The sequence below is a fragment of the Dermacentor silvarum genome, chromosome 7, assembly GCF_013339745.2.
Source record: "Dermacentor silvarum isolate Dsil-2018 chromosome 7, BIME_Dsil_1.4, whole genome shotgun sequence".
Classification (NCBI taxonomy): Eukaryota; Metazoa; Arthropoda; class Arachnida; order Ixodida; family Ixodidae; genus Dermacentor; species Dermacentor silvarum.
The window spans coordinates 162,614,344-162,633,470 of record NC_051160.1 but is presented as its reverse complement, the minus strand read 5'-3'; the positions used below and the strand labels follow the sequence as shown (position 1 = coordinate 162,633,470).

The window sequence follows — 19,127 nt, the reverse complement described above, 5'->3', positions numbered from 1 at the left end:
CTCATAAGTTTCTGCAGATTTTGTGTGAAGAATCCAAAATATCCTTCACTATATAAATGTGCATATCTTCGTGCATAACGTTCGCCGCCAGTGTTTCGCGGTAACCATTACGGTTGCTTAAGTTGCAGTTGTCGGGAAGCGTGAGAAGCAGTCAGGGATCTTTACATGCTATAGCGTCCCACTCTTACAAGCGAAGCTTTAGCATCCTCCAAATTTTTCTCATAAGTTTCTGCAGATTTTGTGTGAAGAATCCAAAATATCCTTCACTATATAAATGTGCATATCTGCCTGTATTTCGTGATCCCTAGCAGGTCCATCGTCCTTTTCATCGTCCCTAACATTGTGCCTGTTGCACGTCGTTACCTTGCTTTGGATTTCTCGTGAAGTGCACAACCCGATGCTCATGCCTTCATCACTTTCCATTCGACTATCATAGCTTCGCTTGACTGTTGTCGCTTGGAAGGACTTCTAGCAGGACTGGATGGTATGTGCACGTCGAAACCAATACTTGATGCAAAACAGATATGCAGAAACAAAACAGACAAAAGCAGCGCAAAAGACGCAACACAAAGTTGAGAGGAACAGGACAGGACAGGCATTAACTTGCAACTGAGGTTTTATTGGACATGAGCCATATTTATACGTGTGCAAGAAAAGCAAGAAAAACAGGAGAAGACATACACCTGAGATGCAACTTAACTTGCGCATGCCCTAACGCGAGTAAAGACCAGGAAAGCACTTGCAAAATTATCTTGATATAATTATGTTAATATAGGATACAGGTTAAAGGCCATTGGAATGAATGCATGTACAATGAAATTACCTGTATAACGAAGAATTCCATTGTCCTGGGTGAATTCCTATCATATGCATTGTGATAGCCTCTACAGCAAAGACCACTAGAACAAACTTGCTTGTACAATGAAGGAATTTAGGCCTCCTGGATTTGTTGCTTTACATTGAACGCATTGAATGTCGCAGTCAGCACTAGTGGGTGCAGTGGGAGTGTGCCAATGGGTATTCCATTGAGCGCGCCAGGAGTCGCTCAACTCCTACGGCATGTGTTGCAACATAGCAAATGGTGTGATGGCTGACGAATGTGTCACTGAAATGTGATGCCACTGAAAACAGATGGCATTTTTGAAGCCGACAATGGTGACAAGGGGAAGTTCTATGAAGGCATCAGCCATGAAGAGCCTGCAGAATTTTCACAATGGAGGCAATACAGAGCACAATTCAGTGCTCTACAAGTCGTACCTTGCGTTGCTCCACAGTTTTGTGCAGAGTTTGCCAAGAACTTGATGTCGTAAGGCCGGCTGCATTTTCACATTCCATCGGACGAAGTATGCAGAAGAAAATTAATGGCTTCATTCACTAAGTATCTTTAGAGTTTGTTGTATTTAGAACAGCAGAGGAACGATGCATCTGATGCCTGAACATCATCTTCTTTATTTAGTGTCCCCGCGCCACCATCCTCATCTTCTTTCCTATACAACATTTTCCAGGTCGACAAAAAAAAAAAAAAAAAAAAAAAAAAAAAACTATCGCTTGCGTAACGCATAGTCCCTGAACTTCAATGGAGTTCTTTTAACTCGTGCACTCTTCCGTGGGGGTTGGCCGGTCATTCTGTCCTGCAGTGAAGACGGCTGAGTACTTGACTCACTGCTGGCTTGTGCTGATATTTCTTGCCTGTGACGTAGATGGACAGTCAGCATGTTGTTCACTCGCAGGAAATGCACTACCTTGAAGAGACTCGTCAGGTAGTGGTAGAGTCCATTCTAGAATACCAGGTCGATTGCCTGTGAACTTCTCCGCAGCTTCAGGGTGCATCGCTTGAAATTTGGAGGCGTTCCACACTCGACCGTCATCCAAAAGAAATGAAGCTGGCCTTCGTTGCTCAATAATCTGCTTCGGTTTCGAAAAGCGCGAAGATATTTTCCCGTGAACTGACGACTTTCTCGCGCGGACGTAGTCGCCGACGGCAAAGTGTCTTGTCTGGGCTCCGCAACGGCAGTCTGTGTAAAGTTTGGAAGATGCTTGGTTTTGTCTGACACGTTGGCGCAGCCATTTCATCACTTGTGCTGGATTTTCGTGAAATGAAGAATCCGATAATCCAACAATGCTTAAGCGTGTTCGTGGCAGTCGTCCGTGCAGCAAAACGGCGGGTGCAACTCCCGTTGTGGCGTGAGGTGTGCAGCGGTAGACCCCCAAATAGTCTGTCACGGCGACACGGATATCACGCCGCTCGTATACTGCCATCTGTACAACAGATTTGAGGACTCTGTTGAACCTTTCTACAAGCCCGTTTGCTTGCGGGTGGTAAACAGAAGAAAAGTAATGGCGTATGCCACGTTCCTGAAGGAATTCTTCAAATTCAGCCGAGCTGAACTGCGGTCCGTGGTCGGAAACTATTTCACTCGGGTAGCCTTCACGAGAAAACACTTATAGCAGAAAGTTCTTGACCGTCGCCGTAGAAACTTGTCTTGAAAAATAAACTTCTGGCCATTTGCTGTGATAATCAATAAGCGTCACTGCATAATGGCATTTGATGGGAGCTTGCTCAAATGGGCCAATAATATCAATGGCAATCTTCTCCCAAGGGTTGTCAGGGAAAGCTACTGGTTGCATAGGTGCTACGGTTGGCCGTGCTGATTTGTCACATGACTGGCAAACAACACGTTTTAACCAGTTGTTCCACGTGGTTATCCATTCGAGGCCACCAGTACAACTCTCGCAAACGGCTTTTCGTACGACTGATCCCCGGGTGTGATTCGTGTGCGACCTCCATCAAACGACGAGTAAGGGTACCTGGAACTACGATCCTGTCACCACGGTAAAGCAAGTCGTGTACAATAGATAGTTCTGCACGTACATGAAAATATGGCATTAGCTCCACTTCCAGAGATTTTTTATCCGGCCAAGAGGACAAAACAAAGCCCATGACTTTTGCGATTGTACTGTCAGATGCACTCTCCGCTTGTAATTCTGCAATGGTTAATATCGGAGAAAGAAGGCAAACAAACTCATCTTCGGCAACCTCATTGGTTTCTCCTTGCAAAGGCAGTCGAGAGAGCGCATCAGCCACCACATTATCGCTTCCCTTACGGTACTCTACGGTGTAGTTGTAACAAAGAAGTCGCGCTGACCAACGTGAAATTCGCAATGGCCGATGTCCAACACCTTTGGTTGACAGCAAGGTGACAAGAGCACTGTGGTCGGTTCGCAAGACAAAGGGGCAACCCCAAAGGTACATGTGCCAATGTTCACAGGCCCAAACACATGCTAAGGCTTCACGTTCGCCGGCAGAGTACTTCCTCTCTTGTGGGCTCAAGGTACGGGAGGCAAAGGCAACCGTCTGTAGAATTCCCTTGTTATCTTGTTGCAGCACAGCGCCCAGTCCATACCCGGAGGCATCGGTCGTGACGATGGCGGGTAGGTTCGGGTCAAAGAAATGTAGAACCTTGCAAGTTGTCAGCAGTGATTTCAAACGAACGAAACTCTCTTCGGCAGCTGGCGTCCAAGCAAATGGCTCGTTGCCTCGAAGCAATGCCCGTAAAGGTTCCACAACATCCGAAAAATGGGGAACGAACTTGGAATAAAATCCCGCCAGACCAAGTAGGCAACGAAGTTCATTGATGTTTGAAGGCGCCGGAGCTTCTTTCATCGCTTGGATAGATGACGCTAGTGGAAAGAGTCCTTTGCCGTTCACAACATGTCCCAGAAACGTTAGTTCCGTGACGTCGAAAACGCACTTCTGGTTGAGTTTCAGGCCCGCTTTAGAAAGTCGTTGCAAAACGATGCGAAGATTTGAAAGATGGTCTTCTCGAGAACGACCATATACGATAATGTCGTCGATGTAGAAAAGTACACCTTTGCACCCTTTCAGTATGAGATGCATCATCTTTTGAAATGCTGATGGGGCTGAAGCCAAACCGAAACATACTCTCTTAAAACGAAAAAGCCCGTCGTGCGTGATGAAGGTAGTCAGATCACGACTCTCAGGATCGAGCTCTAGTTGATGGTAGGCAGACGCCAAATCCAGTTTCGAGAATCGCTTGGCGCCAGCTAAGCTGTGCAGCAGCTCGTCTGTCTGTGGTAGTGGAAAGCTGTCAACAATTATAGCTTTATTGGGCTCTCGCAGATCAACACACATTCGTATTGAACCATCCTTCTTGCGAACAACCACTATAGGAGAAACCCACTGAGAGGCGTCAACGCGCTCGATTATGTCTTGGGCTTCAAGTTTCTGCAATTCAGCCGACACTTGTTCACGAAGGGTAAACGGCAGCCGTCGTAGCTTGCTGGCAACGGGTGGCACGGAATCACGAACCTTAACTTTGTGTTTGAATCCTTTGGCAAGTCCGAGCTGTTTGTCAAAGAGGTGTTCATACTCTGAACGTAGCTCAGCTGGCAATGTAGGAGTGCTGGAGGCCAATGCAAGGCACTGAAGTGATTTACCTTCAATATTCATCTGTAGTGCCGCAATGGCGTCTAAGCCCAGTACAGTGGTGCCTTCAGATACCACATACAGAAGAATACAAGCAGTTCTGTCTTGGAACGCAGCTGAAGCGACAAAACATCCTCGAACTCTTATCTTTGACTTTGAGTAGTCGAAAAGCTGCACTGAGGTAGGTTTCAAAGGGTAAGAGCTTGCAAAAAACTGGTGATAGAGTTCTTCAGTCAGGATAGTGACAGAAGATCCCGTATCAACTAGAAACGAGATAGGGTGACCTTCCACAGCGACGGATGCGTAAATGCCATGCTTGTTTCCATTGACAACACAAACTGTTTTTCCGCTACTCTGGGAGCTAGCGTCGTCGTCGTCATCAACTTGTCGAACTTCAGCTGAATATCCAGACGACCTACACATAAAATCTAAGTGGCCAATCTTCTCGCAGCGACGACATCTGCGCTTGCGGGCCTTACATGCAGGACTGTTTGCAAGATGATCAGTCGCTCCACAACGATAGCAAGCTCGAAGGTTCGTGGCACCTTGTACGGGATGCTCAGATAGATGCTTTGGCTTTGCACTTATTACAAGTTGTGCGTTCATTTGGTTGTTCAGAAGACCGAGAAGAGCTTTGCGCGGTTTTAACGTGATGAACTGAAGCCTCGTCGCAAAATTCCTTAGCATGACTCACGGCTTCTTCGTACTGATTAGCAATTGTTATAGCTCGTGAGAGCGTCAGTGATGAGCCCTCAAAAAGTAACCGCTCACGTAAATGATGATTCGTCGTTTTCGAGACAAACTGATCTCGTAGCATCTCATCAGCGAGGCTTCCGAAATTACCGTCTGCAATGAGGATTTGTAAAGCAGAGACGTATTCTTCCGCTGTCTCACCTGCATGCTGAGCACGGCGACTGAACCGTTGTCGAGCCACGATGACGTTGACTGAACGCTTGAAATGATCCGAAAGCAGGGCGATTGCAGAGTCATACGCGTCATTCGTCGACCCGGTGTCACCTGTGCTCGAAGGACTAGTAGCGGGAGCAGAGCCAGACTGCAAGTCCGCTGGCTTCAGTCTAGAGAAGATCCGCTGCCCCTCCATACCAAGGCATGTGAGCAGGATAGCTTTTCGGCGTTCGGCTGGAAGCTCTGAAGCTCCAGAAGCCACCATGTACGTCTGAAAGGCCTGCTTCCACTGGTCCCATGGGACAGCCGGATGACCAGGCGAAGGCAGGAAAGGCGGTGGCGGTTGCAATCCCGGAATGCTCATTGTGGTGATGCAGCAGAAATCACCAGGACTGTTGCACTTGCATGGGTTGAAATCTCGTCGCCAATATGTTGTATTTAGAACACAGAGGAACGATGCATCTGATGCCTGAACATCATCTTCTTTATTTAGTGTCCCCGTGCCACCATTCTCATCTTCTTTCCTATACAACAGAGTTCATGTTAAATGGGCGTTTTACTTTATTGAGCATGTTTAACCTGTCGTATTGCGAGAGGTACGATGCACAATCTTTACAATGAAATTACCTTTGTAACAGTGTTGTACACTTTCCTCTGAAACAGGAACGAAAGCTCGGTCCTTCCCAATCATGGAACGAGTTCCCGTTACAAGTTCCTTTAATGCGAAAGGAACGCGTTTCAGTTACACTTTGAAGATTGGAACGTGTCGTTACATTAACGTTACATTTGATTTAAAAAAAATTAAAATATAGTGTCACTTAATCCTGAGGCGAAATAAAGTGAGCAATTTAAAACTCGCATCAAACTACATACATTATACGAATTTGAACATCGCCGACGGTACTTTATCTGGAGATAAAAAGAATCTGAAGAAATGCTCCTAGAATTTTTTCAGGGAGCAGCGGACCAGACATGCCTAACTGCAACTTCGGTGATCCTCTATTACAAGTGCAACACATATAGCACTTTCCACTTCGGTCTTCAAATGTGCAGTCCGGATACTGCGCTTCAGATCTGCAAATAAAAAGTTACATGCACCAATATCCTCCTGAGACCCGAACACAACTGTACATAATCTCTCTTCAAGGTGGTTTTTATTGTCTACTGTTGTGTCTTGAACTTTAAAAACAATTTTTAAAATTTGAATATCATGGCTAGATGGGGTTGAAAGCTCCATTTTGTGTACGTGGAAAAAAAATGACTATCTCCACCATCTTCGCATGTTAGCTGTGGTAAAAACTGCATCTCATTATTTAAATGCTGAGATGAAGATGGAACTATGGGGGGGGGTGTAGCACATTGCCATGTTGCTGCCGCGTCCGGTATTTTCACGCAATCTCCGTGACTTTGAAACATGCCTCGAGGTTGCTCTCGGCCGTCTGGGTCGACACAGAGGTCTAGACGAATTTGTTGTCAAATTTCTCGAAAGCGAATGACAAAAATATGGGTAAATCACTTCCTTACAGTTACACATGCACCGTACTTCATACCCAGTGTGAATATTTTGTGTAATCATTTCTGAGTGCAGTGTACTGTACAAGGGGTCTTAGGTGGATATAATTAAATTTCTTGCACAAGAAACCGCATCTAAAGGAACAATACATAGGCGTTTAATGAATGCTGATTCAATATTGCAGTATGAGTAGGAAAAATGTCCAGAATACATATTCGCACTTTAGTAAGAACCCTTGTTTGAACTTAGTAAGAGTTACATCTCGATGTTGGTGTTCGACAGGCGGGCATGGGGGAAAGAAACTATAGGAGGGAGCGTCACGTGACAATCTTGAAAGCCTAGTCATAAAAAAAATATAACTGAGAACTCGTGAAAGAAAATGCACTATAGTCAAGTGACAGGCAAGCTGTAGTTCTTTGCGCCTCACGCGGTTGCCCATCCATCCTGCATGATCTACTGCATACGTGCATACGTCTGTTCAATGCCGTGGAACGTTTACAGAAGAAATGCCGTTCCCTCTGCCGTTCCTTCGTAAACATAACGAGTTACCGTTACAGTTCCACCGACCCTTAATGGAACGGTGGCGTTCCTCCGTTCCTCCCAAAAGGAACTAGTTCCAGGAACGCCGTTCCTTGGAATGCCGTTCTGTACAACACTGCTTTGTAACAAAGGATTTTGGACATCCTGAGCGCTTAGTTATAAAGGCATTTTGCTGCATCTCTTGCTCTAGCAACATTGATGGATGGCTAGCTAACACAAGTCACTATTTTCACGTGGTCAGCATTATCAACATAGCTTTCATAGTTACCCATGTTCTTTCTGAGCAAGCAAAAATTTTGTATCATTAAAATTGTGCACGGAGGTTGTGAACATCCAAAATTGTTTGGGGATAATGCATGCTTGTGTAAACACAATACCAGGTTGGCAAAGTGTATGTCAGCCACACTGGCCGTTGTGTGAATATGAGGTTGCGCAATCATTTATTATCAATAAAAAAAATTATGGAAATTCGCTCTTGTCTGCACATTGGATGTAAAGAAGTTAATGATACGAAACTGCTGTTTGCTCACAAAGAACAGAGAACACGTGTAATCATTGATGCAATGTTTATTGTCTGAAAATAGTTATATGTGCTACCCAGTCAACTGTTGCATTGTTAGCAAGAGAGGTATCCTATAGCATTAGTGTAACTATATCAGATGACATTGATGGGCTTTCCTAGTTTGATGCCAAGATGAGAGTTAAGGTTCATTCGATGCGTATGTTTTTTCTTGTTTGTTTTTTTTTGGGGGGGGGGGGCGGCATGCTATATATTTCTTTTATAAATTTGGGCAGGTTACATTCGGCTGCATTTTTATTCTTTCTTTAAACCCCTGAAAATTGGGTGCATGTTAGATTCAGGGACACATTAGCATTGGGTAAATACGGTAAGCCACATTTTGTAACTTTACCATGTGTGTTAAATTGAAACAGTCCTTCCTTCTGATGTAGCAATGTTTGTGTTGCAGAGGGTGCCCTGGACAACGTGCCCATTATTGTGGCTGATGTGGCAAATGAGGAGTCCCTGCGGGATATGGCAAAGCGGACGCGCCTGGTACTCAACACAGTTGGGCCGGTCAGTGTCTGTTCTGCTGTTGCGGCCTTCTGGCTGTACTTGTACCGAGTGTTGCATAAGTAGGAGCTCCAGGCTACACCATTCTTTCAGCTAACTGATTTCTGCTCAGGCTTCATACAGAGTTAACATTTTGCAGTGGGCTTTGTGTTAATACTGTGTTTGTGAGCATTTATAAATCTTGCCTATTTCATTCACACTAAAACAAAAAGGAGCACCATTTGCTGTGATGACACTAAAAGAAAAAGTGTTGATTCTTCAGCTGCAGCACAACAGAGGTGCCATCTGTTGCTGCTACAAACAAGATACGTTCCATCATAGCGGTGACAGATGTCACGCCCATTTTCTAGTGAAATACATATTTTTCAAGTGGAATCGCTGCAGACCATACACCACAGGCAAGTGATGCTCACAAACATGGTAGTACATGAAGCCCACTGTGGAGTATACATCTATGTGAAATCAGAGTGGTTTAGCTAGAATGATAATGTACACCTGGATTTGTCTATACAATATGCTTTATTTGTGTATTTCTTAATAATTTTGTGCTGGAAAGGAAGGTTGCAGAATAGAAAATTAATCGGAAGATGAACACACAGTACACAATGGTGCAGACAAGTAACCGGTTCTATTAATGATTACAAATAACAAAGGGCTCTGCCTGACAATTAAAGTCACAAATGTGTGAAATGTTGCTACGAGGTGTCAGGTTTCTTCTTTTGTTTCTTAATGTCCCCCTCATGTCTCTATCACCTTTTCTGCATGAGACATAGAGGCCTTTGTTCTGCAGTGGACATTAAATTGAGTGGTGGTGATGGAATTAGTCGGCCATGGTTCAGTATGAAGACGAGCGTAGTTCAGATTGGTGTTGTTTTTTTTTTCCCACCAGATGTGCTCTCGCTTTGTCCAATTGACACGGTGCATGCACCTATCTGTAAAGCTGTGTCAGAATTTCTATTTTGTGCCCTAAGAGTAGTATTAGTAGTTGTAGTACCACTATAGTGTGTGTAGATGAGGGTACAAAGTTAAGCTAGTTATTTTTTCTTTGACATGGTCAGCAGTGCAGATGATACAATCAGGGCATATGCAATGACATTCGACCGAGTTTTCTTTGAAGCCATACAAAGTATACTATATAACACACAGATGACAAGCTTGTAGACAAAAAAAAAAAAAAAACAGTTCCAAGTGATTTGGTCAGCCAGCTGGAAATGTTGAAATGCAGTGACAACTCAAATAATCAAGGAGGCAAAGATATCACGTGGAAAACAAAAGCTGTTTGACAGATGTTAACATTCCTTGTTTTGGTGGTTCCTTTTCTAGACTTGAGTCTATTGAGTTGTTGGAGTTGTCGATCCTGGCCAGGCAAACCTGTCAAACCCTTGACTTCAAGCGTTATTTTTGTTTAAAATTTAATGCTGAAAATTCTGAAAGTATTTTTCTCTTGAATTGTCCTATAAAATTACACAAAAACCTTGTGTGTACATCATTGTTGTGACAAATGGATGCACGCCTCGTTGGCTGTGGTGACAGGTTTGACTGAGACAACTTGACCAAGAGTACGGCTTACTTGTAAGTCACAGGAAAAACCTACTAAAGGCATGGGAGAATTGCTGAGCTTGAGAAATTAATGCGTCTGCCGAAGCGTGCCTTGCCGAGTGATGATGCTCAGCTGACGTCTTTGCACGAAGGAGGGGCAACATGTCTTTATCCTGAGTGAATCTAATAAACATGTCTTCCAGCTTCAATTTCCCTCATCTGTGCCAATGCATGGAGCCATGCATTGTGTCAATGCTTACTAGCAGCAGGAAAGCAAAACCTGGTCTGTGACTGCCTTGTGTACTCTTATATAAGGTTCACTTAAGAATTTTATTAAGCGCATCCGAGGTGTTGTAACTCGGTGCTTCCAGTGAAAGATAAGGCTGGCTTTAAACCACATGCAACAATAAATTTATCAACAAAAGATAACATGAGCACTAAGAAACCAAGACTAGGAGTTACAACAGCCCATAAAAAAAGTCACAGCGATCGTTATGCCACGGGACACATTAAGAAGCTATGGAGTCAACAAAGAGTTTAATAAGTTATCAAGGAATAATAAAAGCTGTGGGACAACGCCTCGGTCCCGCGGTCCATGGCAGCAGCTCCAGTCTCGGCTGGCCGCGTCCAAGGGAGCCCAGCCGCAGCTCGCGTGTTCCTCGCACCACCGCTCGCACGTCCGTTCTCTTCTTTTGTCCACGGTTGGCTCCTATCCACTATTCATGTCAGCGTTCCCACAAAGCAAAGGAAGTCTCAAGCAAATAAAGGATTCCCCATTTACATGTGATGATGGCCTTCGAGCAGTCCAGTTTGGGATGGCACTAACTGTATGAGTCAGTGGTCGGAGAAGATTAGGCGGTTGCAGGCGGCCAATGTGATGATACGCTCGACTGTCACCTTGCGGTCGTGAAGTAGTCGTAGCGGACGTCCCATGCTACGAAGAAGACATGCAGCGATTGTGTGGAAGCCCTTTGGGTCTAGGGCATGGTGGAAGAATAGACAAGTGTCTCAATGACGCCCGGCAACTGGTTCCTTCAGTGTTCGTAGTTTGTGCCTCGCCTGCTAGGGATGCTACAGGATAGGGGGCATTAGAGTTGCTGTATTAGGCTCCCTTTAGGGAGACAGAGTTGCATCAAGATACGCCATCTTTGGCTACAAAGCCATGTGGGAAAGCCACTCTGAAAAGCCACAAGCTGGCATTGCTGGAGGGGATGCAAGCGGCGCAACTCTATGGCTCCCTAAAGAGAGGCACAACTCTCTGGCTCCCTCAAGGGAGCCTATACAGTAACTGTGAGGGGCATAATTTTCCAGCACGAAAGCATGGAACTCTATGGTGGGATCGCCGCCAGCATGTATAAAAATAGGGAAAAGTTTCGGCAAAACGAAAATAGTGTGCTCAAAAAACCGCAGTAAGGCGGAACGTTTTCCGCTTAAGTAATTTTTGAGGAGCCACAAATAAATTATTTCTATGGTTACTCGCCAGTTTCAGAGCTCACCGATCCGGCTTCACTGTCACACTCGTGACGAAGCATAAAAAGGCAGCTTCCGTGCGATTCTTGATCATGCTGGCAAATTGACTCTTTGAATTGCGCTTCTCTTAGTTATTGACATGGTATGTATGCTTTATCGTTGCTTTTTTTTTTTAACTGACAAACTTTTTGCGACACTGAAGAGTGAAAGGGCACATGCTGACCACCAGGTCAGCATGTGCTCTTTGCACGTATTGTTCAAAATGCATGCACTGGTGGAATAAAAGTGCAAGCTCACCGTTCTTCAAGTTGTGCACACAAGGAGAGAACAGGTGGCTTGCCGAAGGCAGCAGCGTGTGTGGTTAGCATGCATGCTAACCAAGCACAATGCTGCACATCGCTGCTAACCGAGCAAAGTTACTTTTAATCTAGAGTGTCTTGCAAGTTACTCTATTCTAATCTTTTATTTATGCTTAGCCGTGTCCATCTAGTCTATTAAATGCTAACAGAGCACACTGGGGGAAAATGAATAGAACACAAATACATGATTTGACTTGGAACGAATTCTCAAGATGACACCAGTTTCGAGATTTTAAAGATGACACCAGTTTCAAGATATTAATTCCCTAACATTGCGGAGAAATGCATTGGTGTTCCAGTTACTTTCTTAAAAACGTTGTTTTATGCATTGAAGCACAAAAGTAACTGGAATGCCAATGCATTTCTCCACATAGTTCGGGAATTGAAACTGGTGTCATCCTGAGAATTCGTTTCAAGTGGATCCGCCTTGCAAACTCCACGGCTAGAATTTGTAAATTGCAATATGGGCCACAAGGTAATTTAGTTAAAAACTCAATCAGTGATTTTTTGTTAATTAGTCTATTACACATTTTTATTTTTTGTGCATGTATGCCTCTTCAATAGACCAGCTCATGACCTAGAATGGTGTTATCTGCCACAGGCAACGTTTAAAATTTTTTAAAGTATTCGCTGAAACATCCAGTATATCGTCAATAGATCGCTTCATGCTGTCATCACATGACGTCATCAGGCGGTATCATCACGTGACAGTGCCGTTAGTACGTAAGGTTTGATGTGATGATGTCATCATGCGACCTTTGGTGGGATGACGTCATCACGCGATGTTTCAGGTGATGACGTAATCACGTTTCGTCATGTCAAACATGATGTCACCACTTGGTCACATGGGATTTGGTACCCTAGGATGTTAATGCCAGATTTTTCGCTTCATGGGCCATATCATGATTTCGCATTTATGAAGAATACCCCCCTCGGCAGTTGTATTCCACAGCTTTGCTGGACATCCACTTTCGCATGGCCAGGATGGCGAGTCAATTTTTTCTTCTCTTTTTGTCGCCCACGACTTCTTGGAAGAACCAGCTGCATAACTATCCCCATTCTACTCTGTGCGCCCTTCTGTTCTCCTCTCCCATGTGAGCTGGACGTGATAGATCTTTATTTCGTTGAGTCATTGTATGCATAACTGTGCGCACCAAGATAGCACATCAAAAGCAAAAGCACTGATGTGATCAGGGATATTTAAAATGTGTTGTAAACATCTTGAAACATTTCTTATTGGACCTACGCTGCAAGTTTGAATAAACACATGCAAGCTTTTTCAGTAAGACAAGTTGGAAGCTTGATGTCTGGGTGTACCCGCCATGGTTGCTTAGTGGCTATGGTGTTGGGCTGCTAAGCAAGAGGTCGCGGGATCGAGTCCCGGCCATGGCGGCCGCATTTCGACGGGGGCGAAATGCGAAAACACCCCTCTACTACTAAGGTTTAAGTGCACGTTAAAGAACCCCAGGTGGTCGAAATTATTCCGGAGTCCCCCACTACGGCGTGCCTCATAATCAGATAGGGGTTTTGGCACGTAAAACCCCATAATTTAATTTAATGTCTGGGTGTTTGCTCTCAGTACCAGTATGTCATATCCCTTATTTCATAGTTTTTTTACAATGTTTTACATCCAGCAGATATTTCAAGCGGCTGGAGGGCTGCTTTCCAAGCATGTGCTAGACACAGGATAGTCTATGTTCTCACGTATGACGTTCCTGTAGAGGAATCGTGCTTGATGTTCATATTCTGTAAACTGTTACAAAATTCGCTGAAGAATTGAAAATGTTCTATTTATTCTGCAGCAGCACGATTTTCATGTTCATAAAGATGCAAAAATCTGGTGATGGAAAATTTTCGATGGACTGAATCCACTGGCACCTGAAAGAGAGGGGATGTAAACATTGTCAAGGAAAGCACTTGTTGCCCTGATGAAGACAAGTCAAATTGGCTTTGCTTGTTTGACTGCGGTGCGTCACTTTTGAATCTTCTTGTCATCCTCTGCTTTGTTCCTAATGAGAGCTGGTACAATCAGTTCTCTTGTATCATCATTTCCTCACCTAATTAAGAAATCTCGATAGTCAGTAAATGTGATGCCTTAAAAGACCTTGCAATGTCACTTCAGGGTCGGTCTAAATGAAATTTAGTTTGTCCTCACCGTCTTCCAATGCACTGTTGACAAAATAAAGCAGTTTTGCTGAAGATAAGGAGAAATTTTTAAAAGAATAAAGGAGCGGGTGGGTCTCTTTGCATGTGTGTATTCTTCAACAGCTTGAAAAATCTATCTGCTACCTCCACTTTTGTTTTTTCCTGTACAAAACTTTTTTCTTCATTTTGTTCTCTTGATAATGGTTCATTCAATCAACCAAATAAATTAATGAAGGGTACCTCCAAACATAGTTACAACTTGTGATGCTTTCAATGATACTCGATGACCTTAAAGGTGTACATTAGCCTATTTCTGTGCCAAGGATGGGTCTCGCGCGCCCAGTAATATTGTGCAATGTATGCCCAAGGATGAGTCTCGCTTGTCCAGGGATGTTCTTTCGTCTACTGAGTACCGAAGACTAGTGGCAGTTGTTTCATCGCTCTGGTGTGTGTCACTATTACCAGCGCCAGCTTTCCAAATGCACTGATTTCTTGCAGGCACAGCCACATTTCGATGGGTACCAAATGCAAAAATGCCCATGTACCATGATGCATGGCAAAGAACCCCAGGTGTTCAAAATTAATCCGGAGCCCCCCACTATGGCATGCTTCAGTCAGATCTTGGTTTTGTCATGTGAAGCCCCAGAATTTAATTTTTCTTTTTTTAATCGTGGACACACTTAGCTTGAATGCAGTAGAAGTCTGGCTCCCCTGGGTTTTAAAAAATGATGGTTCGGAGTGAGGTGGCAGCAGGGACGATGTCTGCCCTTTTGAACGCCGCAATTGTGGTGTTCGTCGTACATTTCTTTGCCACAGGTAAACAATTGGACTTGAAAAGCTCTAGTGAGTTTTTGTCAGAGCTAATACTGACGGTTGTGAGAAAGAGTTCGAGTCTCTAGCTCCCTCTTGTGTAGATGTGGCTCAATGAAAAATGCATTGCCACTGGTGCCAGAGTACACGGAGAACAACAGTAGCAGGTTTGAGTTCTGTTCCAAGTGTCAAGCTTCATATACAGGGTGTTTCAGTGAACACTTAAAAAAAAATGTTTATAGGTTGCCTGTGACAGATAGGACAATTCTAGTTCAGAACCATTTACCCAATTCATATCTTTTTTTTTTCCTCCCATGTTCAGGTGTCTCTATATTTGACAGAATTATATTGTATAGCACCCCCCCTCCCCCGCCCTTCCTATGTAATGCCCTTCAGGGCCTTTAGGGTACCTTCATAAATAAATAAATCCATGTTTTCATTTCGCATATATTGAGGCATCGCACCGATCAACGCACAAACTGGCAGAGCCACGAGGCGCGGTGCTATACTTATGCTTACACATCCATAATGTTTACCGGAAAACGCTTGCGGCAAACCCTATGCAAGTAGGCAAGCTTTCTGGTTATTTTTTTTTCCTTTCCTCAGCTTGGCCGGTGCCGCCGCTGCTGTGAATGTATAGATCGCACAGCACAACTTCAGGCCTCTTCTCTTGTGTAACACAGTTACTTTTGCGACGCTTCCCTTTCAGTTTCTGAAGCAATACCTCAGAGGCTGACGTCACCACCACACTTGGGTAACCCACAGCCTGCAGCCTATTTAACTGTGCAAGGAAACTCTGGTTCGCAGTGTGATGACACGATTTCATTAACGAAGATTCTAGACACATCAAAGCAATGGCATGTTTCACAATCTTTGAGTGCACAGACGCATAAGGTAAATGTTCCTTACGTCCACGTGCCGAGTACATACAACAGGCATGAACTGTTTGTAAAGATAGCTGCAAATCCAAAAACTGGAGATTACTGTCCCTAGATAGCTCATGTGTGAAAGTTAAACCGTTGCCATTGTCAATGAACAGAGTTCAAATATCAGCTACCGTAACAGAGAATTCGTTGTTAGTCTGTTTTATCACAAGAAAATTGTCAACATATCTAAAAATTTGGACCAAGTCATTATCTAAAGCATTCTTAAGAGCGCAGTCGACAAACGATAAAATATATTACAGAGATCAGGCGCGACACATAACTGATGCACACAAAATTTTTTAAAGTAAATAGCTTATTTTCGAACCAGATAAAAGTTGGACTTAGATAAAATTCGACAAGGGACAAGAAATTTTCCGAGGACAACCCGGTTGCATTGCGAAAACCTACCTCGCCACTTTCTTCAATGTACGTCATCACGCTACAAAATAGCTCATCGTGCGGTATTGAGTAATAAAGATCTTCAACATCAACAAAAAAAAATATCACTACTGAATGGCTGTCTTACAGAAAGGAAACAACATCAAAAGAATTCTTTATGCCATAAGGATCATCACAACTTAAATGCTTCAACTGTTTTTGCAAAAAGCAGCTAACCAAAACCTGCGAACAGTTGTTTTCACTGACTATTGTGCGGAATGGCACATCCGGTTTGTGTGTTTTTGCAGTGAAAAAAACCTCTAGAGCAAGCACCTTACATTGTTTCACATCTTTTGCAATTTTGGTGAGGCCTATATTTTGCAACAAAGTAACGGCTTTGCGTTTTACCTTCTGAGCTTTCTCGTTTGTCATAATGAAGTTCTTGTCGACAGCCTGGGTGGCTTTTTTGTCGAAGATGGCAGCCGGAGCTATCACAAAACCGCCCTCCTTGTCACTCAGTAACAACCGAAGTTCATTGTACCACTCTCTTGATCACAGCTGTCAAAGGTGTTGTGTTCTTGGTGACGGTCCTACAAAGGCAATCCACTCCATCCAGGAGGCACCGTTCTTGGTCTTCTAGTCCTGCTTTCCTTTCGATGTGCCTGTTAGTGTAGTGTATTGCTTCAGAAACTGAAAGGGAAGCGTCGCAAAAGTAACTGTGTTACACAAAAGAAGAGGCCTGAAGTTGTGCCGTATTGCCATAGAGTGGCTCACAATCTAAAGAATGTCACCACTAGATACAAAATCCCAGTAGTGTTTTCTGCTCCTCAGACACTGTCAATGTTGTGCAGCCGTATTTCTAAAGCAAGCAAAAAAAAAAAAAAAAACAGATTGTGAAAAGAACCACGTGAAGGTTGTAGATTGTAGCGTCGGTGGGGTATATAAGATTCCGCTGTCATGTGGCAAAGTGTATGTAGGGAAGTCAGGCCACTATGTTAACGAGCATTAGAGAACATGAGCGGTCCATAGCAACAGGTACAGGTTCCCATTTAGCTCAGCATGGTAAAATATGCAAGTGCAAAGCTATGTTTTATGATACTACGATTTTGAAAAAGAGCCGTGACACCACTGCCCGAGAATTATCGGAAGCTTTTTTCATACAGTCACTGGGTTTGCAGCTCATTAGTGTGCCTTCTTTAACCTTGTACACCGCTGAATAGTGTTTTTTAGATTCTGTCACATGAGTGCGCTCTGGTGATCGGATGTTGTGGTGGTTGCTGCGCATGCTGCTGAGTGCACATGTTCTTCTGGATTCTGCTTTCTATCAAGGAGTGACGCAATAGAATGATGTCAGTTGAGAGTAGCTCTTTGTCTTGTCGTCTTTCTTGTGTCCGTTGTTTTGAACTAAACAAAGTAATTATGGATTCGCACCAACTAGCCCACCAACGCATTGTGCTGAACAATGAATATAGCATGAAAAATTTGTGAAATTCTGCTGGGCTTCGGAAAAAAGTTTCTCACGCAACATATTAATGCAACAGCGTGAATAAACTTTACCCAAGGAAAAAGAAACCATGTGGACTAAACCGTAAATACATTTGACAAACTTATTGCTATGTTTGCTGGAAGAGCCAGATTGCTTTTTTTTTTAATCAACTCTGGAGTAAATTATTCAATCTTGTTTTTAGCTGAGCGGCCCTTTTCTCTAGGGGCACTTGAAAGTATACTCGTGATGAATGCGGACCACTTTCTCAATGCCAGCGGTGATTGTTCCCGTTTGTTCTGTGCAGTACCGTTTCTTTGGACGCCCAGTGGTAAAGGCCTGCATTGCCAGTGGCACCCATCACATTGATGTCAGTGGAGAACCGCAGGTGAGCTTTTTTTCTTCCTTTGCATCACAATTTTGTGCATAAACTGCTGGGGGCTGTGGGAATCCTGACTTTGGCATTTTTAGATACTAGCTCAACTGGGTGTGTGGGTAGGAAGTGAATAGGAATGTAATTGTGTTGATACCTGCTGCCACTTACCCTGTCAGGCACTGCTTCCAATTATGGGAAATAAAATATATCCTCATGTGGAAAACAGACTCTATTAATGTCAAACACTGCCCGTCACAGTAGTACAGCTCCTAAAGTGAGGGGGCTCCTTTTTATTTCATCACCTGTTATGGGCACGGAGTTGCGCTGGTCAGTGGTTAGCCCGTGTCACTCGGGCACCCAGTAACAACATAACGTGTCATCATTCATTGGTCTGTGGCCCTAGGAACCCCCACCCCCCTTCCTTCCGTGCTTTGCACAGGGTCTCTTACTCCCTTTGGTCAGGCCTGGCAGTGAAGCATAGGACAAAAGAACACGTGCTGTAGAAGTCAAACCTGGAAAATAATACCCAGGACTCTCCATTTATTAGTGCAATGCTTTTTCACGAAGTCACAAAATCATACGGGAATGTTGGTTATTGCACAGATTCTGTATTGGCTGCTGTTGGCTCATCACTGTAGTGTTCACTATAGTGAGGGGCCCCCTCACTATAGTCACTTTGAAGTCTAAGATTAACAGACATGCGAACCTAGGAGATGACCATAGCATTAACATGACACCAGAAAGGGGACAGGACGTATGATGCAAAGTACAGAGTGCCGGGCTATTTGGAATTTATACTGATGAAGAATAGTGCAACACACAAGGGACAAAAAGTACGACATGAATTCAGAACTAACAGCTGGAGTTTATAGACAAGAACTTGAGTATACAGCATATTATATAGCACACGCACATGTAAAAAAAAAGATAGGCAGCCAAGAATAGATTTCCATCTGCTGCAGCAACACAGATGACCTGACAACTGACATATGTCACTGTACTTATGAATAAAGAAAGCTTTGGCAATCTCTTGCACAGTGTTATTTTTTGTGCCTCATCAACGCCATCATGTTGTCCGCATTCTTAAACCAAGTTTAATAGTGCTAGAACAAGTGGAGTGTTGATGGAGTCGATCTTTCGATAAAGGTCTTTGTCAGGGCAGC

At 43.9% G+C, this 19,127-nt stretch overlaps 1 protein-coding gene across 1 annotated transcript in view; it reads left to right on the top strand.

The window, feature by feature from the left end:
* The window catches only part of LOC119458638 (saccharopine dehydrogenase-like oxidoreductase), an 88,576-nt gene that overhangs the window by 10,437 nt on the left and 59,012 nt on the right, over nt 1–19,127 (top strand). The window contains exons 2-3 of the mRNA XM_037720482.2: nt 8,375–8,481; nt 17,896–17,976. Of these exons, the coding sequence (XP_037576410.1) occupies nt 8,375–8,481; nt 17,896–17,976 (188 nt within the window). The remainder of the gene's footprint in view (nt 1–8,374; nt 8,482–17,895; nt 17,977–19,127) is intronic.